Here is a 20,555-nt window from a genome sequence, read left to right as displayed (position 1 = left end):
TATTTTTAAAGTAATAAATCTTTTTAATCTTAATTTTATTCTTATAGTATTATTTAATTATATTTATAAAATTATAATAATTTATAATAATAAGTTTCTTAATACTTTTATTATACTTTTTATAAATCTTATTAATAATCTCCTTAAGTAATATTTTATAAATAGCTTAAGATTATATATAAGAGTTTATTTAATTCTTATTAATTTACTTAAAGAGGTATTAATATTTATTTAATTATTTAATAATAATATAAAAATTAATCTTTAATTAGACCTTATTAAGTATTTTAAGCTTCTTTTTAATTATTTTAATTTAATTAAAATTATTATTTATAAAAGATTTTTTTAATTTCTCTTAGGCCTCTTTCTAATTAAAGCTTTTTATAGCTTATTAGACTTTTCTTTTTATCTTAGGATTAATATATAATTTAAAGAGTCTTAGTTTTTTATTTTTAAAAATATTTATAAGTTTTACTTATTAATTAAAGTTTTATAAATACTTAGTTATATTTTTCCTTTTAAAGGCAAAAAATAAGTAAAATAATATTATAAATAAAAGACTATTTAATCCTTTAATTATAAGTTCTTAAAATAAATTAAAAAAAAGTCTTATTAATTATTACCTTAGTATTATTCTTAGCCTCTATGCCTTAGTTAGTATTACTTTTTAATATAATATTAAGGCCTTTATTATTTTAAGTTATTTATATAATATTTATAATTATTATTATTTAATTAAATAATTTTAAGTTATTATAATATTTTTTTTTATACTTTATGCCTTTAATAAGGTCAAGGGATCTTATCCTAGGGTTTTCTTTAAGTATTATTAAGATTAAGATAAGAGTAGTGAGTATTTTACTTCTTATAAGCCACTAAGTAAGCATTTTAATAATAAGAGCCTTTTATTATTATATTATAAGCATTTTTATAAGTAATTTTAATAAAAGTAGCTTATTAGCTCTAATAAAAGGAGGTCTCTTTTGCGCTAGCTATAGGTTTATAATATCTTTCTTTTTTATATTTATAATAATTAAGTCCCTTTTATAATTAATATTTATTTTATATAAAATATAAAAAGGGTTTATATTAATTTTAATTATTTAGGGTAATCTAATTAAATAATTTTAATTTTTAATAATTAAGGGAAAGGCAGAATTAAGCTATAGCTAATTTTAATAATAGCTAGGCGATTTTTAAGGTCCTCTTAATTACTTATTTTATCTTTTTTATTATAATTCTTTAATATCTTATATTTCTTAATTTTATAAAAATAATTATATTTATAGTCTATTAATTAGTAATATAAAAATACGCTCTCTTATTTAATTAATTAATTTAATTAACTCTAATATATATTAATTATTAGAAAAGTAAAAATATTAAAAATCCTATATAGGGGCATTAGATTTATTAGAGAAATAAAATATATTATACTATATAGCTAGATCTTCTAATATATATTCCTTTTTATATCCTTTTAAAAAAGGGATCTTATATATTATATTATAATCTTAATAATATAGAAAATAATAAGGGCAAATAATTAATTAATAGTAATAATAATTATGCTAAGAAAGAAAGCCTAAAGCTCTCCTTTCTCGTTATAACTAATAAAGATTGTGATAATAGTTAGAGGCAACTGGCCTCTGACCCTTTTCTATATATAAGAAATTGCCCAATAGCTCAAAACGGCTTAGCACTCATTTCCTCTAACTTATTATTAAAAAGGAATTTAAGCTTTTAACCTCTTAGGTCTTAAAGACTTTAAAAATTATATTTAAGATTAGATCTTAATTTAAATATCTTAAAAGATAAATTAAAAGGCATTAAAATAGCTCTTTAGAGTTAATTCTTAAAGCCTTAAGGTCTCTTAAAAAAGAAATAAAAATAATTATATATTAAGTTACCTTATTAATTACTAAAAATAAAAACTTTTAAAAAGCAAATAAGATACTTAATTAATACTAAAGAGTAAAAAGAACCTAGTTATAAAAAAAAAGAGTTATAATAATAAAAAAAGAAAAGTAAGTAATTAATTAAATAAATACTAATATATAAATAATAGCTAAATTATTAAGATATAATAATTAAGAAAGGTTAATATAACTAAGTATTTAATATTATAATAATTATAATTAGCTTAGTTATAATATAAGGATTTATTAAATAGTAATTAAGATATTTAAAAAAGAATATAATAAGTAGTTTTAATTAATTAAATAGTTTATAATATTATTATTATAATTTCTAAAAGAGAGGTTAAGAAAAGTAGCTTACTTAGTTACCTAGCTTACTTACTTATTATATATATTATAATTTTTTATATATAAAAAAAAAATTAATAATTAAAAAATACCTTTATAACTTAATATAACTTATTAAGCTAGTAGGGTTACTAAGTAATAAGATATATAACTATGCTTAGTTAATCACAGGGTTTTACTATATTAAAAGTTAAAAATATAAGGCGAAGCAGGTAAGAGAGAGAGGTGAGAACAGGCTGGCACGATTGACTCTATATGTGCACGGCTAGTTATTAAATCACGCCGGGCGGGTAGCTTACCCTGACCATCCACAAGACAAGGAAACAACACTCAGAATCAACATTATCGGCTCCGATTGCTGCTCAGTCGTCTACGCATACATAGCCAACGCACACTGGCTGCGATAACAGACTCGCTACAATGAATGAGATCAGATGTGGAATATTTCTTGCTAGCATTTCCCTAATGAATAATCCATTATACGGCGTGCTCCGCGGCTGTGTCCATCGTCCCCACGGCGTCCATGATGTGCGCAGAGAGATCGGCTCCGAAATTGAGGCTCCCCGCTTCCTTAGCCAATTCGTGGAAGCGCTTGCGCCAGAAGCTCCAACGCGCGTGGCTCAGCGGCGGCGTGTCGTCAGGACACAGAGGGCCCGTCCGGAGGGCTCTGGCCGTGGCCTCGTCCACGCGTTGCTGCTCCCCCGGGGCGGAGGCTAGGTGCTGGTAGATAAGCGCCGCGCACTCAGAGATCCAGTCAGTCGCGACCCAGACACGACACGCCATGGTCGGCCCCTCGACGGCCGGCTCCTCGAGGGCGCGGCGCAGCTGCCAGACGGCGAGGTGGAGGAGCAGCGCGGTGGCACCCGACGACGCGAGCCGGGCGGCAAACGAGTTGAGGTTCCGCCAAGACTTCAACTCCTCAGCCGGCGCGCCGACGGTGGCGGTAGGGTCTGTTGCTCATGTCAGCCAGGAGGTAGAGAGGTAGGGCTAGGAAAACCGTGGCGTCAACGTACCGTCCCATCTCTCCCGGAGACACGAGGACAGGTCTGGGAGGTCCTTCCAGGGCGGGCCCCTACTGGTCCCGAGCAGTGTGTCATCCCTTTCCGCGAGGGTATTGATGGCCTGGACGAGGCAGGCCTGCCACGGATGGCCCGGCGGCAGGCAGGCAGCCACGTCGATGAGGACAGACCAGGCGTCCCAGAGGATGGTGGCGGCGGCTGAGGGCTCGTTGTCGCCCTTGGACCGGCAGAAGAAGACAAAGTCGTCGGCCAGCTTAGCCGCCTTCACGGGCGTGTTCGCAGGGAAGCACAGGGTGGCCTGGAGGACATCGAAGATGGCGCGCTCCGATTTAGCCAGGTCGGCGTCTTGCACCGAGAGCAGCAGATTTTGGTTATCCATAGTTCTCAAACAAAGCATATGATGGGCGTGGTAGGTATTCAGGCGGCAAGCAGGCTGCACTTCGCAGGTCTGGGAGTGGATTTATGTATGGTATTGGCAGAACTTGAAGAGTGTACAAAAGGCGGGACGGAGGGAGGGCGCCAGCTCAACCACACATACAAAGAGGGGGCTAATGGGGTTTATGAGGCGACCAATGGGGCTCGCGAGGTCTACACCCTTTGGTTCATTGCATCCCCGCCCAACCTTTTTGTCGTCTGCAATTTCCAATGGCACTCGCTCTCACCGGGCGTTGAGGCCTCTGTGTACCGACTCTGTGACCAATGTCGAGATGCAATAGACCTCGGCGCCATACAAGAGGCGCCACCTGTCGCTGCGCTGCTGGGGCAGTAGCCGCTGAGGGTTGAGAATCAGCCTCGCCCTCCCCAAGGCGGCACCATCGAGCATATCAGGCTGCGTCGTCAAGCCTGTGGATATGTATAAGATGGATGGCACGGGACAATCTGCGTCGTCCACCCAGTTTCCAGTGTGCCCAGAAAGACAACTTGACCCGACCAACTGACAATCTCACCCCGGATCCCCCGTGCCCAGATCCCAGACCTTCTTGTATTGCCCTTCGCAATGCCTTGGCCGTTTCAGTTCTCGTCGGGTTCGTCCCAGTCCTCGTCGGGTTCGTCCCAGTCCTCGTCGGGTTCGTCCCAGTCCTCGTCGGGTTCGTCCCAGTCCTCGTCGGGTTCGTCCCAGTCCTCGTCGGGTTCGTCCCAGTCCTCGTCGGGTTCGTCCCAGTCCTCGTCGGGTTCGTCCCAGTCCTCGTCGGGTTCGTCCCAGCCCTCGTTGGCTTCGTCCCAGTCCTCGACCAGCTCGAGGCGCACTACCTCGTCCTATGTATGTCCATTTTTTGCTTGTCTCCAACTACATGCCTGTCCTAGCCCGATCTCCTGACACTCGCTCTCTCTCCCTTCCCAGTACAGCTTCAACGGCGAACGCTGTGACGGTAACGACCCAAACTCCAAAATGTACATCAAGGCCAGCGATGCCAGAGCGCAGCAGGCCAACATGCCCGCAAAACTAGCCCGGAGGGGTTACCCTTCGGCCTATGGCAACTCCGAGGGACTCCCGCTCTCCACCCCGGGCTCTACCGTGCGACCCGGCCGCGGCAACGAGTGGGTGCACGCCCCCGTCATACCCGACGTGAGGCAAGCCTACAGGCAAGGCCCCCCGGGCGGCGTCCGCAGCGCCTGGACAGCCGGCGACCCGAAAAATTTCGATGTCATGTACCATGACAAGAGCACCGGGACCTCCGCCAGCGGTGCTGGTAGGTTCCGTCTTGCAAATTACCACCCGGCCGCGTCCACCAACTCTTCCAACGACCAAGCCGCGTCTGCCAACTACTCCAACAACCCAGCCGCGCCCACCAACTCCTCCAACGGCCGAGCCGCATCTACCAACTATAACGGCCGAGCCGCGTCCACTAACTACTCCAACAACCCGGCCTATGACCGGTCTTCTTCCTCTAGGTCTCACAGCCAGGGCTACAGCGGTCAATCTCAGTCCCAGTAGCCCGGCCTACGGTTAGTCCTACTTCCAGCCCTACAGCTCGGATTATGCTGTTAAGAACAAAAGGGGCTCAGCTACGAAGAGTGACAAAGACAGAGGGTCACGAGTATATAGCTAGCTAATAATGCGATGATGCAGTTGTTAATTCTTGCCCTTCTATCCCTAGAGCTCTTAGCGGGCAGATGGTCTTGATCTAGGATAATAATATATCAGTTAGCTTCCCGGCCGCTGATGGATAGCATCGAGCCAGTGTGTCTAACTCTGTTAATTCATATTACTATCTAGGACTACTTAATACATAGCCTTACTTAATATATAAGTAAAATTCTAGTCCTATTATATAAAATTTTAATTTTTAATAATAATATATTTATTTTAAAAAAAAATTAACGTATATGTATAGCGAGTGCACCGGACAAGCGAGTGCACCACTATACTGTACTGCAAAAAATAGACTACCCTAGACTTCCTAACTTTTTCTATAAAATAGCTATAAATATAAAAAAAGTATTTTTATAAACCTAAAATTTTAAAAAGTCTTAAAATAAATTTTTTAGATTTTTAGAAAAATCCCTTTATAGAGAAATAGCTAAGTATACAGTGCGAATAAGGTTATTTCAAAACTACCTTATAAAGGATTTCCTTAGAATTTTTTAGAGAATTATATAAAATTATATAATATATAAATAGTATTTTACTAAAATCTTATTAATTTTAAGTAAGATCTCAAATTTTAAGATATTTTTTAATTTTCTCTTTTTAAGTAATAATACAAGTAGTGCACTCGCTTGCCCGGTGCACTCGCTATACATATACGTTATTTATAAATTAAAATATATTTTAAATTAATTTTTTTATAAAATTTATAATATATAATATATTTAATAAATAAATATAATAAATAAATAAATAATTTATTTAATAAATAAATTAATTAATTAAATAAATTAATTAAAAATCTTTTAATTTATATTATTAATATTTAATTAATAAATTATTAATTAATTAATTATTAATTACTTAATATATTATAATTTAATAAAAAAATAAAAGTTTTTTTATTTTTTAAATTTATTAAAATAATTTAAAATTAAGCCTTTAATATATTATAAAAATATATTAAATTACTTATAATATTTTTTATATTTAATATAATAATATTTAAGCTTAAATTAGTATTATTTTTAAATTATATAAATTAATTAAATTAAAAAAGATTTTTATAAATATTTTATTTTTAATTTAAATTTATAAAAAAAAAAATTTTAAATTTTATATTATTAAAAGAAAATTAATTAATTATTTATTAATTATAATATATTATTAATTAATATATATTAAGTTTTAAATTTTATTAAATAATATTTAAAACTTAAAATATATTATTTTTAATAATATAATTATTAAAAAATTAAATATAAAAATTTAATTATTATTTATAATTAATTTTAATTTATAATAAATATAATTATAAAATATAATATTTAATTAAATAATATTTATAATTTTAATAAAATTAATTATTTTATAAATATAATTATAAATAAAATAATTATTATAAATTTAAAAAAATATTTAAAATTAAAATTAATATAATTTAAAAATTAAAAATAAATTATTATAAATTTAAATAATTAATTTTATTATTTATTATTAATATAAATTAATATTATTTTATTAATTAATATTAAAAAAATAATTTTTTAAATAATTAAATTAATAATAAAAATAATTTTAAATATTTTAAATATTTTAATTAATATATAATTAATTAATTAATTAATTTTTATTATTTTTTAATTTTTAATAATTATAAAAATTATTATTTTATTAAATTTAAAAAATATTATACAAAAAAATTATTTAATTTTATATATTATTTTATTTATTTTATTTATTTTATTTATTTTATTTATTTTATTTATTTTATTTATTTTATTTATTTTATTTATTTTATTTATTTTATTTATTTTATTTATTTTATTTATTTTATTTATTTTATTTATTTTATTTATTTTATTTATTTTATTTATTTTATTTATTTTATTTATTTTAAATTTTTAATATTAAATATTTTAAATTATTAAAAAAAACTTATAATTAAAAAATAAAATATTTAATTAAATATTTTATAATTTATATTTTAAAAATTAAGTTTTTTTTTTTAATTTTTTATATAATATATAAAATTATTATAATAAAAAAAATATTAATAAAGCTTTAAAAAAAATTAATTTTATTTTTTTTAATTTAAAAATTATAATTTTAAAACTTAATATAATATATATATATAGTAAGTATTATAGTTATATAAGTATTATAGTTTTAATTTAGGTCTTAAAATTAGGTTTTTTAAAATAATTCTAGAAAATTTAACCTTAGCCTAAATTAACTTAAAATTAGGAATTAGCTTAATTATATATTTTATTACTAACCCTAATTTTTCTAGATTATTAGAAAAATACCTTTTAAAGTAGTTTAAAAAAAAATATATTCGTATTATATAAATAGCTATTTCTCTATAAAGGGAATTTTTTAAAAATTTATAAAAATTCTATATAATTTATTTATAAGTTAAATAGCTAAAATTATTCTTTTAAGTATTTAATTATTTTATTTAAGTTTTTATTAAAGTTTAAAAATCCTAGTTTTAATATATAATTTAGTTATAATACTTATATAATTATAATACTTACTTATTATATATATTATATAAAAAAAAAAAAAAAAACTTTAATTTTAATTTTTTAATATATCTCTTAGAAATCCTAGGTTTTTAATAAATTATAAATTTTTAAAAAAAAAAATATTAAAATTAAAATTTAATATTTAATATATTTAAGAAATTTAAGAATTTTTATAAGAAATTTCTTAAGATTTTTCTTAAATTTCCTTAAAAAAATCTTAAAGAAAATTCTTAGAAATTTCTTAGCTTTTTTTATTATATAATTCTTAGGGAATTTTATTATAAATATATTAAATAATAATTAAAATATTTAAAAAAAAAATATAATAAATAATTTAAATTATATATAATAATATTATATTTAATATTATTTTATATAATAAATAATACTTTAATATATATTATAATTATTTATAATATTTTTATATAATTTATTAATATATATTTTAATTATTATTATAAAGTTTTAATTAAAATTAAATAAATAATTTTTTTATTAATTTTTATTTATTTTAATACTAAAATTATATATTTTAAATATTATTTTAAGTAATATATATAATAAATAAATAAATTAAATAAATAAATAAATTAAAATTTTTAATTTTTAAAATAAAATTTAAATTAAAAATATAATAAAATATTTAATTAATTAAATTAAATTATTTTTTTTTAAATAATTTAATAATAATTTAATATATTTTTTTATTATAATTAATTTTATTATATATTTTATAATAATTTTTTTTTAATTATATTAATTTATTTTAATTATTATTTTTTAATAATTTAATTTATATTTATATATTAATATTTATTTAATTAATTATTTTTTTTATTTTATTTATAATTATATTTTTTTTATTTTATAAATAATTTTATTTTATTTTATATTATTTATTAAAAGTTTTATTTAATTATTAAAAATTTTTAATCTTAGATTTTAATAAAATTATTTTATATATTATTATTTTTATTTTTTTTATTAATAACTTTAAAGTCTTAAAAATAAATCTTAAAAATTATTTTAATATTTTTTAATTTATTTTTTAAAGTATTTAAACTAAGAGCTAGCTTTAAAGGCTATTTTTAAAGTTTTTAAAACTTAAAAGTTAAGCTTATTAGTTTTTTCCTTAAGAGGTATTAAGGTTTATAAATATATATTAAGCTTTAATATAATACTTTTAAGATTTAAAAAAATAAGCCTAGCTTTTTTAAAACCTTTTTTAATATTACTTATTATTATAATAGCTTAATAAGTAATATAAAAAACTAAAAAAAACTTAGTTTTTAAAATATAAATAATAAAATATTTAATTAATTATTTAATCTCTTAATTATATATCTTTTTTAATAACTTAAAGTACTTAATATTAAGAGATTAAAATAAATAAAATAAATAAAATAATATATAAAATATAATAATTTTATTTTTTTTATAATATTTTTTAAATTTAATTAAATATTAATTTTTATATTTATTAAAAATTAAAAAATAATAATATATATAATAAGCAAGTATTATAATTATATAAGTATTATAGCTAGATTATATATTAAAACTAGGATTTTTAAACTTTAATAAAAACTTAAATAAAATAGCTAGATACTTAAAAAGAATAATTTTAGCTATTTAACTTATAAATAAACTATATATAATTTTTATAGATTTTTAAAAAATTCCCTTTATAGAGAAATAACTATTTATATAATGCGAATATACTTTTTTTTAAACTACCTTATAAGGCATTTTTCTAATAATCTAGAAAAATTAAGGTTAGTAATAAATTATATAATTAAGCTAACTCCCGATTTTAAGCTAATTTAGGCTAAGGTTGAATTTTCTAGAATTATTTTAAAAAACCTAGTTTTAAGACCTAAATTAAAACTATAACACTCGCATAACTATAATACTTGCTATATATATATATTAATTATTATTTAATTAAATAATTATATATTAATTAAAGTATTTAAGCTATTTAAGACTTATTTTATTATTAATTTAATTATTATAAATTATAATAATAATTTAATTACTTAAGAGATTATTTTTTTAATATTAGCTAATAAGATAATATTAGCTTATAATTATAATAAATAATTAAATTACTTATTTTTTTATATTAATTACTTAAATAATTATAACTTATTTTTAATTTTTAAATTAAATTAATTTTAGCTTTTTATATCTTTTTATACTTATAATAATTATTTTATTTATAATTATATTTATAAAAAATAAGTCTTAAAATTTAAATATTACTTAATAAAATTAATAACTTATTACTTATTAATAAGTAATATATTATAATTAATAAATAACTAGTTTATTACTTTTTTAATATTATATAATTATAAAGAAAACTTTTATAAATCTAAATTAAAAATAAATTAAATAATAATTTATTTCTTTAAATTAAATAACTTATATAATTTAAGAATAATATTATATTAAGATTATATGCCTTTTTACTAGCGACCTAAGGTATTATAATATATATTATAAATTTTTATAGCTTTTTAAATACTTAATTTTAAGTTATTTTAAAGAGCTTAAAGAGCAAGAAGGATATTTACCTTTTTATTTAATTAAGATATCTTAAGTAATTAAGAATTAATTAATTAATTAAGAAGAAGAGAGGTTAAGGGATTTTAGCCTACTTGCTTATCTAGCCTACTTACTTATTATATATATTAATTATTTTTATATTAAAATTAAATCTTATATTATAAGCTTATATTATATAATAGAGTTAAGATATAATATTATTAAACTTTTAATATATAATTTTATTTTTAGTCCTTTTTAATAATCTTTTATGCCGGGTTAACTCTCTAGTCTTCACCTCAACATAGCTAGCAATACAGCAGCTATGCTTTCCGTCCCTTCTGAGTATATTTAGTGGCATTATTCTAAACAGCTGGCTCTCTTGACGCGAAATATAAGGCATTCGTGATGGAGCATCATTTCCGGCTCCGCTTGGTTGATTCATACCCATCTGGAGCTGGGGGCCTTGCGTCTACCTAGGCTGGATGAATAACACAGAGTGAAGCACAGCAGACCTCGTGCATGCAAGCGTCTCAGCCCAGCCCCATAAATGAGTACACACTTGCAGTCCAAGTCGGTACAGGCGGCATGGGTACTGGAGAGTCGTGTTTCAAGTGGTAGATCGAGATGGAGCAAGGGGACGGGCATTCGGCCAAACAGATCTGCTGAGAAATGCCTGCTTGTTTTTTGCAAGGAAAATAGTTTTCCTTCTGGTAGCTTTAGTGCTTTACTTTCAGGCTATTGGTGCCTTCAGGTGTATCAGGACAGTCACGTAACGTCATTCACGGTATGCTAGGCCTCGATCCCCTTCGTCTGCGTCTCTCCGCATGTACAAACAGCACAGTGCTGATTCATTAATTTCCTGGTGACTATCCGGGAAAAACCAACTGCAACCCCAGTTGCGTCAAGAAATGAACTCATATGCCACTATTAAAGTGAAATAACCTTGTCACTAGTCAAGGTGAAGGACTCTTTCAAAACCCCATTAGCACAACTCGAATGTTAGACTTGGGAGAAAATCGGCATACCTTGTTTCTGACGTTTCTATCGGACCATCAGAGAGGGCCACGGTCAAACGAGGCCCAGCATGGAACCGGTCGCCAGCCCCTCGCCTCCAGATTTGAGCACCTGAATTATCCGCAATTCCTTGAACATACCCATCTTCTGGCTCTATATCGTCGTCTAGATGCGTGCTCAGGACGATCAAATCCGACTTTTGAACAGTTGAGAGAGATTTGGTTAGAGCGTCCACTCCAACCTTGTTAATGGGGATACCAAGTCGCACTGCCGAGAACATGCCGCCCTCCCTACGACCTGCGACCCAGATCTTGACGCTCCGAAGATTCTCAAAGCTTTCTAGGTGAAGCCAATGAAAATCAAAAGGATTGTGAGGCTCCACGCTGTGCACAGGCTCGAGCGCATCCTCCCCTTGCAAGAATTTGAACATCTCATTGTAATCGGTCCAATCCTCGTCCAAGACCGAGCACATGAGATGCAGCTGGAAATCCAGAAACAGAGACACCTCAAAGTTGAGAGCGTACTTGCGAAAGGCCTCGGGGATTACGGGGTTGAGGTGCGAGTAGGGTGTTGATTCGTGAGGGGGCTGGCAGTAACCAACAAAGGACTGCAGCGCCAGCATGTCTGTAAAGACGAATGTGGTTGTCGAATACAGAAATCTAAGGCAGTCCTCGGAGCTGCAATGTTTAGCAACAGACGCAATAGTGGGCTGTAGGTAATACTCACATGAACTTGCATGATAGCAGCATTGGCAAGTAGGTATCTCGATCCCGCTTGGGCTTCTTGTCGCACCAGCATCCCCCTATCGACGTGTTGTAGAAGAAGTTCGTTTCTTCCCCAAGCTCCTTGTCAAGCCGCTCGCCGCATTTCCAGTGGTTCATCCAGCAGCTCTCAAGTCCTCGGCGATAAGCGGGGTCATTGAGGGGTTCCCCCAAGGGGACCTGCTTCTCTTGCCTCAGAGCCTCAATCTCGTCTTGCAGCTCATCATGTGGCTGGAACCGGGAAACGCAGGGCTCCCGTTGAAGGTGCGATTTCGTCTCATCGGCTTCTGGGTAGATGTGCCAGACGACGTGCTGGCGGGGAGTCCAGGATGGCCAGAGCTCTTTGTAGATGGCTGCTCGAATGTCGTACGGCAGCCGAGTAATGAAGCTGGATTGCGCTTGAGGGTCGGCAGCCATCATGATGCGAGATTGGTCAAGTGCTGAGAGATGGAAGTTGATAGATGAAGAAAAGGAGAATGATGGTGTCGACTTGTTTAACTATATGCGGTATGTACGTGTCTAGGATGTTGGTCAAGGCTGATCGGTAGGCATAACAGGCCCCGGTCGCCTCCTGAGCATATCCACCAAGTCAGCCCAACGCGGCACGTAGGGTTGTACGTAATGTGCAACCCCTTTTTCGCGAATCAGCACTGCAGCGGCTTAATTGTTTCTCCGTGCGTCACTTCCAGTCATATGATCAACTCTCACCTCTTGGCGAAAGAGAGTCGGCTCAGGATGAGAGAGCGTAAGCGTGGGGTCAACAACCATGTCAGGGCGTCACCATCATCGGACATGTACCGAGGTAATGGTAAATTTATTTTTTAAAGAAATGGATTTTGCAATCATGAATAGGCAAGGCTTGGTTCTATCCTCCGGTACACTGTCGGATCTTTCAATTGCCTGGATCGAATGCCAAAATCCTGAGACACTGCCTGTCCTTTGTACGGCGACAAGGGGATTGCAGTGACAGATGTGCTTGTCGGCGTTGGTTAGTCAGGTAATATGGGGATCTGTTGATCTCGCGATGCCAGTACTTCTTCGTCTTCATGAAATACAAGTTCCACACGGCTGTCAGATTGGCGAAGGACATCCGCATCTTCATTTCCAGGCCTAATCACCCGCACGACCGCCAGCTTCTTGGATGTCTGCAGGCTCGGAATACCGGCTGACATACTTTGGAAGGCGTGCGACATGGGCCGTGAGTTGTGTCCATGGATCAACATTTCTGTGACAGAGTCGCCTGCGTCCGAGGACCGGCGTGTGTAGACAAGATAGACTGAATGGCCAAGCACCAGAATCCTGTGCGCCAGAAGCACGGCGATGGCGAAATAATCAGTGATGGAATTCACCTTGTGCGCGAGGCCATTGATCGAGATAGAGGTAAAGAAGGGTCTTCTAGCTCAGTTATTCCATCAAGGGCCAGGCTTCAACTATATCAAAGGCACAATATCAACACATCATAGAAGCATATCCCAATGCTAACACAGAGAACAGGGGCTCAAAATTTTCAAGGCCTATTGCTCGCAAAAATTGTTGCCATGCTGATGGCGATGCTGGTTTGGGTTTCATTGTCGAGGTAGGCAAATGTTTGAGCAAGTAGCAAGTGATGGAAGATTGGAATGCACTGCTTGCATGAGAGCTCTCTAGACTCGTCCATCGTATTGTGTCCCCAATCAGGCCGAGCATGCAACCACCATTAACACTTCTACTTGCCTTGACCGGCCCAGCTATGAGGTGGCTCAGTGCAAGCCACCGGCGCCCCGTCTTGCCGCGTGACCGCCGATGAGATGGAGGTTTCCATGGATAAGGATGCAACAAGTCTCTGGTAAATCCGGTATGCAACAGTTGAATCTGTTTGGTAGTTGCGTTTCCTCAGCAATGTCTTTGACAGGGCTTGCTAGCAGTCGAGCAAGGGCACTCTCTATGTCAATCTCATCTCAAATTGGTCAGAGATCTCCACTCAAAAGCCATAGAAAGCAAACAGAAAGAAGAGATAAAGCCTGGGTCACTTTGATGCGACAACGCCACTCACATGGAGACTGTAGATCCTTCTCTCTGTAACACCTCAAATCACAAACAAGCAGCCACACGAGTCAAGAGGCACAAAAGATACCAGCTCCAAGACCTCTACTTATCAAGGTCTACCAAATAGCAGAAATATTATTGAAAGAAAATTCTACAATATGGCTTTAGCCTTCATCTCGGTTTCTTGATATAATCTAGGTAGAAATTCCCAGCGATTATATCACTGGTTGACATCTATTGTTCTGTCCCCCGCTTTCTTCTGCTTCTGCGTGACAGCCACCGCCAAAGACAGGTGAGCTGGGCAGTGCTGACAGCGGGAATAACCCCTGGTCTAGGCGGACTCTATCATTGGATAATCCTCCGTCAAAGGCTGGTCCGGTCAATCCGATGGCCAATTAGGGGCCTCAACTCAAGCCCAAAGATGGAGCATCACCATCCCAAGTTTCAGCCCCCTTAAGCCAGCAAACGTGTCGACTTGACTGAGTTGATAATCAGGCTGTGAGAAGATTCATTCTTCTGCAACTTTTCCCTCCTTTACATGTCTCATGCGCCACTAAATTCTTGCCAACTCGTCCCGCGCATTCCGAAGGGCCCAGTTATCGGAGCCCGGCCTGTCTCCGCTTCTTGGCAATGAGCGATAATGCTCATGGAGAGCCGAGAGGTTCTCGAGAAGACCACCGGCATGAGGCTGTGGCAGACGAGGAGGCCCAGCTTTTGCTGCCTACCGAGCAATTCGAATTTGAGGAAAACGCTGAGGCTCAACGCCTTGCACCGCGCCACCCTGTCAAGTTTCTCGAGAGAATCGCAGGACCGGATCCTCCCCGGATTCAAAGCATCAAGCCATTCTTTCTATCTGCCCAACGATATCCTATCAACATTGTTGATCGCTATTTCGCAACTCTCACACGCAAGATCCTTTTGTTGATCGCGTTCTTGCTCCTCTGGATAATTGCATATTCTATTCCCTTATATGCTGGAAATCACGCAGTTAAGGATGCCCACAATGACTACGTAGTCAACTTGGACTGCGTCGATACCCTTTGGAAGCGCAAGAACCTGTGTGGACTTGATGGACTAGACTGCCGCCCATTTTTCAACACCTCATTTTCCTTTCGCTGCCCAGCAAACTGCGCCGGGGTCCAAGTGTTGAATCCACGCGCTGTTGGCGGACTAGACGTCAACTACCGACCATTGGTTATAGGCGACAAGGTCTATCGCGCCGACTCTTTCATCTGTGGTTCCGCTATTCATGCTGGGATCGTTACTGACAGCAGGGGAGGCTGTGGTAGACTCAGCAGATCTGGCGAGCAGAAGAGCTTCCTGGGTGTCGAGAGAAACAGGATCGTATCGATACCTTTCGACTCCAACTTTCCATCTTCGTTCACCTTTTCATCCGAGTCAGACATTACTTGCAGCAAGGACCCGCGCCAACTCTTGCTCTACATTTCACTCTACTTCACGGCCATCTTTTCGATATTCACAACATCGCCGGCCTTGCAGTTTTTCGTCATCTTCATTGCTATTTTTTCTCAGGTTGGCCTAGCATCTGATCCCCCAACAGCCTCTCATTTCAATATTTCTGTCCTTCCAGATCACATCTCCTCCCTCGCTGGAAGATTGCTTCCAGCACTATTCTGCGCCACCATCATTTACAAGACTTGTGTTTCAAGGGCTTTATCTGGCCTGGAAGCGCAGTTTGAAAAGGTCTTGTTCTGGCTAGGAGGTTTCTGGCTTGGAGCCCTCTCCAACTACACATTGGATTGGATTCCCATCAATCGACTCACGGCACATGATTTGGAGCAACAACCTGGAGCCAAGGTGGCACTCGCCGTCATCATTTGCATCCTTGTATCAATCGTCTGTCAGCAAGTATACGTCTTTTGGTTGGAGAGACGCATGTTACCGTATCTCGCTCTTTATGGACTCTTCATTCTTGGCATCGTCTTCTTTGTCGCCATTCCGGAACTCGACCTTCGTATTCACCACTACATCTTGGCCCTCCTGCTACTCCCCGGTACGAGCGTCCAGACTCGATCCTCACTCCTATATCAAGGCATACTCTTAGGCCTTTTCGTCAACGGGATCGCTCGATGGGGGTTTGATTCTGTTCTGCAGACACCTGCCGATCTGCGTCAGGATGGTTCCTTTAATTCTTTCGTCCCTACAATAGACACGCCAGTCATTGCATCAACCCCGGAAGGATTCAACATTTCATTCTCCTGGCAGGGACCACCAACGCCCCTATTTAATGGCATTAGTGTGCTCGTCAACGACGTCGAGCGATACCGCCGTTTCTTCCCCGAGACCACCTCCGCCTACAACTTCTCGTGGACACGAGCCACAGACTTTGGACTTCCAGAATACTTTCGTTTTGCTTATATGCGAGACAGAATGACGTTGGATTACACAAAAGCAGGTACCTGGTTTGCAAACGGGACTTGGAGTATGCCAGAACCAGACAGCGTGTAGTGAGACGTGTGGCCAAGGTGGCTTGGTGACTTTGATAGTGGTACCTGGTACGTCTCATAATAACTTGAATGAGATCTCAAACAGGTTGGTTTTGACTGAGCAATATATGAGTTGCTCATCCTCATGATATGGGGTCTAAGGGAGACTCCCTAAGGTTGTCAACAGTGATTGATCCAGGTTGAGATGAGGCCAGCTGGCAGCCAGCCCCTGCTGTGCGGCGAAGGCGATAGAGTTACTATACAATATCTTGAGTTCAAATTGAGTTCGTCCTCTTCAAAAGGGGGAGAGACAGGGCACGCTTTTGCCAGGCACCAGCCGGCCTTTCTGAACTGCTCCTACAGACCCCTCTGTCACATACGACCATACCTACCGGAAAATACGGGATCCCGTCCGCTCTCCCATAGTCAAGCCTGTAAGGGGTGGATTAGTAGTTGGGTCGGTGACGACCAGCGAATACCTGCTGTTGTATGTTTATTTTTTGCCTCTATCACAAAGCGTGGTTGATGGGCTGTCTTGTTTTTGTCCTCCGCCCCTGCGACACAACTTGTGGTTGTTGCCCCTCGGTTGGAGAGCTGTGATTACATGTATTACGGCTAGCATTTTAGTCACCTTTAGGAACCATTAATAAGAAAGAACGTTGCGGATACCTGGTCATTGCAGAGGCCATGTCTGGTTAGCCGCAATCCTTCTGACATGCTCGCAAGCAGTCTAGCCTCGAAGTAGTAAACGCCGAAGAGTTTCAGCTGACGGTAAAATTAAAGCAAAGAATGTGAGCCAGTCAAGTGACAGCTTTAGAAATACAACTCTCATCTATCAGTCCTCTGTGGCTGTTTTATCGACTCTATTATTTGGCTTGCATACCAAGAAGCTCTCATGCAGTTTACAACGTTAGACTTTGGCATCTTGGATGTGAATACGACCGTGTTACCTCCGACAAACTTTTCTTGACCCCAGATTGTATCGTAGCATCGCCAATCACCATTCACGTGTGGGCAGGGTTCCATGATCCATTAACCGAGCGCTAATTTGCCATCCATCGAGGCCGAGCTCTCGCCGCCCCCTTTTTTTCCCCTCCTGAAACCCGCCGTTATTACCTCTTTAATTCCGACATCTTCGGTCTTTTAGCCTCTTTGCTTCTCTTCTCCATATTGAGAACCAGCAACTTTTCTCTTTCTCCACGTTCTTTAGTCAAGCCACACGGCGCTTTCACCTCATACACTCTTTGGCCGTGTCCATCTAATAATACAACCTGCCCACCATGTCTTCAGCCATCACCACCACTCTCCCCCTCCTCTACGAGGGACCTTTCGTCGCCGAGATCATCGGTGCTGAAGCCACGGCCACCACTTACGTCCTCAACTGTGACGAAAAGATTATTGAAGATGGCGAGTGCGGTACCTTCAACAACACTGTCACCGTGGGCCCTTGGGGCAGCAAGACTCTTCCGCCTGGTGCGGCTTCCACTGGTTACCTTGACTACTACCTCACCATGCCGGACCCAGAGGACCCCTTTGAGTTTTCCGTTCACTGCAAGATGAGCCGGACTATCGCTCAGGAGTGCACTACCACCAACCTTGGCGGCAACGATGACGGATCCCCCACTGCGACCTTCTCTGATCTAGAAAAGAGTCAAAGCGACTTCGCCATGTTGACCTACGCTACGGTCACCATCACTGCCGGCCAGGAATTCCTTGCTGCTACGCACTCTGCAGCTACCACCGGCGACGACGCCTCCAGCACCGCCAAGTCTGCTTCCGACGCAACCAGTGTCAAGGAGTCCGGCGCTGAGGCCACGGGTACCGAGACCCAGGGCACGCCCACTCCCAAGGCGACCTCTGGTGCCTCTTTGAACATTGTTCGTGGGTTTGTTGCCATGGCTGTGGCTGGAGTTGCAACTCTCCTTGTCTCTTCCTAAGAGCGGGCATTAGTTGTCACAACTCACAAGCAGCCAAACAACCTTGTCAAGGCCCTGTAAACCTTTTTGGGTGGAGAATGATACCCTCAACAATCGCTGCAACCAACAAACCCCAGGAACGGCAGGTTGTCAACCAACACGCATCGAAGACAGGGTCGGGTAACTGCATAAGCAAGGATCAACAGTCACTCTTCATGCGGCGGTAATTTATCTTCAGCCAATATCATACCTGCCCGCTTCCGTTGCCTCCGCGCGTCAATCGGGCCATTTGGTTTAATAATAATCCGCCCTTGTCTCAGAATTGTGCCCGTCTCTTTTCCTCCTCACATTTGCTCTCGACGTGAAGCCACTTGCTGCATTGCCCATCCAACTAAAACTATCTCTCAAAATGTCCACTTCGCCCACAGGCCAGAAGTCTCGAAGCCAGAGTCCCAGGACGAACCCTACTGGGGAAGCGGTCGCTATCAGGGTAAATACTGGCACAAGTCCCGCACTCCTAATCGGTCGCTAAGTAGATATCTCTCTCCTGCAGGATGATGAAGAGCAAGACGATGACAATGACTTCGCCCTTGATAGCGATGACGCGCAAGTAGACTCTGTCCGGCAGTCTTGTTCGCAATATTGACACATCATAGCGCGAGCTCAACTACGTCTATCACATCGAGTATTCTTCACTATCGGACCATTCAGGGTCGCAGTTTTCACAGTGAAAAGTACAACACGGAGTACTTTGCACCAAACGATGATCAGCAGAGTGAATCCATGGACATCACGTAGATTACACTTGTTCGAACCACGTATATCCATCAACTTAGCCCTCATAGACACCACTATCTCACCCTTCTCCTTGACAATAAGCTGTTCCTAGCGCCGCTGAAGAAAGATGTGTAGGCAAGCAGACTCTCAGACACTAATACATAACGAGACATTCCTAACGTGAGGCAGAAAGTTCTGGATGTGGGCACAGGAACTGGTGAGATTCGCCCACCCCATATTTGCACCATAGACTAATCAGGGCAGGGATTTGGGCAATGTAGGCGTCAGGATCGGAACTGAAAATGGGGCTCTTCAGCCGATAGCTCACTAACGCATGATAGTGATTTTGCTGACCAGTTTCCCGGCGCCGAGATCATCGGCACTGACTTGTCACCTATCCAGCCAACCTGGGTTCCTCCAAACATCAAGTTCGAGCTCGAAGACGCAACCGGAACCTGGAGTTGGCCGGAAAATACCTTTGACTTTGTCCATCTGCGCTATCTTTTTGGCGCCATCGCCGACTGGAATGCGCTGTTCGCCGAAGCCTACCGCACTTGTAAGCCAGGTGGCTGGGTGCAGTCCTGCGAGATCGATCCTCCATTTTATAGCGACGATGGGACGGTTGATGATAATACTGCCATGCAGGCGTGGAACAAGGTAGTGAGGGAAGGAGGTATCAAATTCGGTCGTACATCTTGTGTCGTGGATGAGGGCCTACAGGTACCGGGTCTCGAAGCAGCGGGTTTTGTCGATATTCAGCAGCAAAATTTCAAGGTGAGAGTCGTCTCAGACCACCTGCAGCAGATGTCTAATTCCAAGCCAGGTTCCAGTTGGTAGCTGGGCCAAAGACTCCAAACTCCAACAAGTTGGCCAGTTTCTCCGATCGACCATGGAGAATGATATAGAAGGTCAGGAATCATCAAGAACATGAGCTGCAGTTTCTGGGTCACAGAAGTTCTGACACCTCCCAGGGTACACGATGATCTTATGGCATCAGGTTATGGGCTGGCCCAAGGACGAATACCAGGTTTTCCTCATGGGTATGCGCAAGGCCCTGAGAGATAAGAGAATTCACTCATACATGAACTTGCGCTATGTCTGGGCTAGGAAACCAGAGGAGACGACCGAAGCCTGATGGTTCCTGTGATGACAACTC

General features: G+C 37.0%; 6 protein-coding genes across 6 annotated transcripts; 4 read left to right on the top strand and 2 right to left on the bottom strand.

Annotated features, from left to right (window-relative positions):
• Positions 1 to 2,744: 2,744 nt before the first annotated feature.
• NCS57_00958500 (uncharacterized protein) lies at positions 2,745 to 3,683 on the bottom strand (the record flags this gene model as incomplete). The annotated part of the gene is made up of 2 exons (XM_053059355.1): positions 2,745 to 3,217; positions 3,281 to 3,683. 2 exons carry the CDS (start codon positions 3,681 to 3,683, stop codon positions 2,745 to 2,747), a joined length of 876 nt encoding a protein of 291 aa, XP_052911426.1.
• A 600-nt stretch (positions 3,684 to 4,283) lies between these two features.
• On the top strand, positions 4,284 to 5,222 carry NCS57_00958400 (uncharacterized protein; the record flags this gene model as incomplete). The annotated part of the gene is made up of 2 exons (XM_053059354.1): positions 4,284 to 4,547; positions 4,629 to 5,222. 2 exons carry the CDS (start codon positions 4,284 to 4,286, stop codon positions 5,220 to 5,222), a joined length of 858 nt encoding a protein of 285 aa, XP_052911425.1.
• A 6,219-nt stretch (positions 5,223 to 11,441) lies between these two features.
• NCS57_00958300 (uncharacterized protein) lies at positions 11,442 to 12,651 on the bottom strand (the record flags this gene model as incomplete). The annotated part of the gene is made up of 2 exons (XM_053059353.1): positions 11,442 to 12,150; positions 12,200 to 12,651. The coding sequence occupies 2 exons, from the start codon at positions 12,649 to 12,651 to the stop codon at positions 11,442 to 11,444; spliced, it is 1,161 nt and encodes a 386-aa protein (XP_052911424.1).
• A 2,238-nt stretch (positions 12,652 to 14,889) lies between these two features.
• On the top strand, positions 14,890 to 16,728 carry NCS57_00958200 (LCCL domain-containing protein; the record flags this gene model as incomplete). Its single annotated transcript, XM_053059352.1, has 1 exon — positions 14,890 to 16,728. One exon carries the CDS (start codon positions 14,890 to 14,892, stop codon positions 16,726 to 16,728), a length of 1,839 nt encoding a protein of 612 aa, XP_052911423.1.
• Positions 16,729 to 17,986: 1,258 nt separating this feature from the next.
• NCS57_00958100 (uncharacterized protein) lies at positions 17,987 to 18,643 on the top strand (the record flags this gene model as incomplete). The annotated part of the gene is made up of 1 exon (XM_053059351.1): positions 17,987 to 18,643. The coding sequence occupies one exon, from the start codon at positions 17,987 to 17,989 to the stop codon at positions 18,641 to 18,643; it is 657 nt and encodes a 218-aa protein (XP_052911422.1).
• Positions 18,644 to 19,031: 388 nt separating this feature from the next.
• Positions 19,032 to 20,534, top strand: NCS57_00958000 (uncharacterized protein; the record flags this gene model as incomplete). The annotated part of the gene is made up of 7 exons (XM_053059350.1): positions 19,032 to 19,112; positions 19,176 to 19,228; positions 19,279 to 19,416; positions 19,468 to 19,530; positions 19,741 to 20,173; positions 20,223 to 20,307; positions 20,371 to 20,534. 7 exons carry the CDS (start codon positions 19,032 to 19,034, stop codon positions 20,532 to 20,534), a joined length of 1,017 nt encoding a protein of 338 aa, XP_052911421.1.
• Positions 20,535 to 20,555: the final 21 nt, after the last annotated feature.

The sequence above is a fragment of the Fusarium keratoplasticum genome, chromosome 7, assembly GCF_025433545.1.
Source record: "Fusarium keratoplasticum isolate Fu6.1 chromosome 7, whole genome shotgun sequence".
NCBI lineage: Eukaryota > Fungi > Ascomycota > Sordariomycetes > Hypocreales > Nectriaceae > Fusarium > Fusarium keratoplasticum.
Note: the sequence above shows the minus strand (reverse complement) of the source record. Positions and strands in the feature narration are given on the sequence as shown.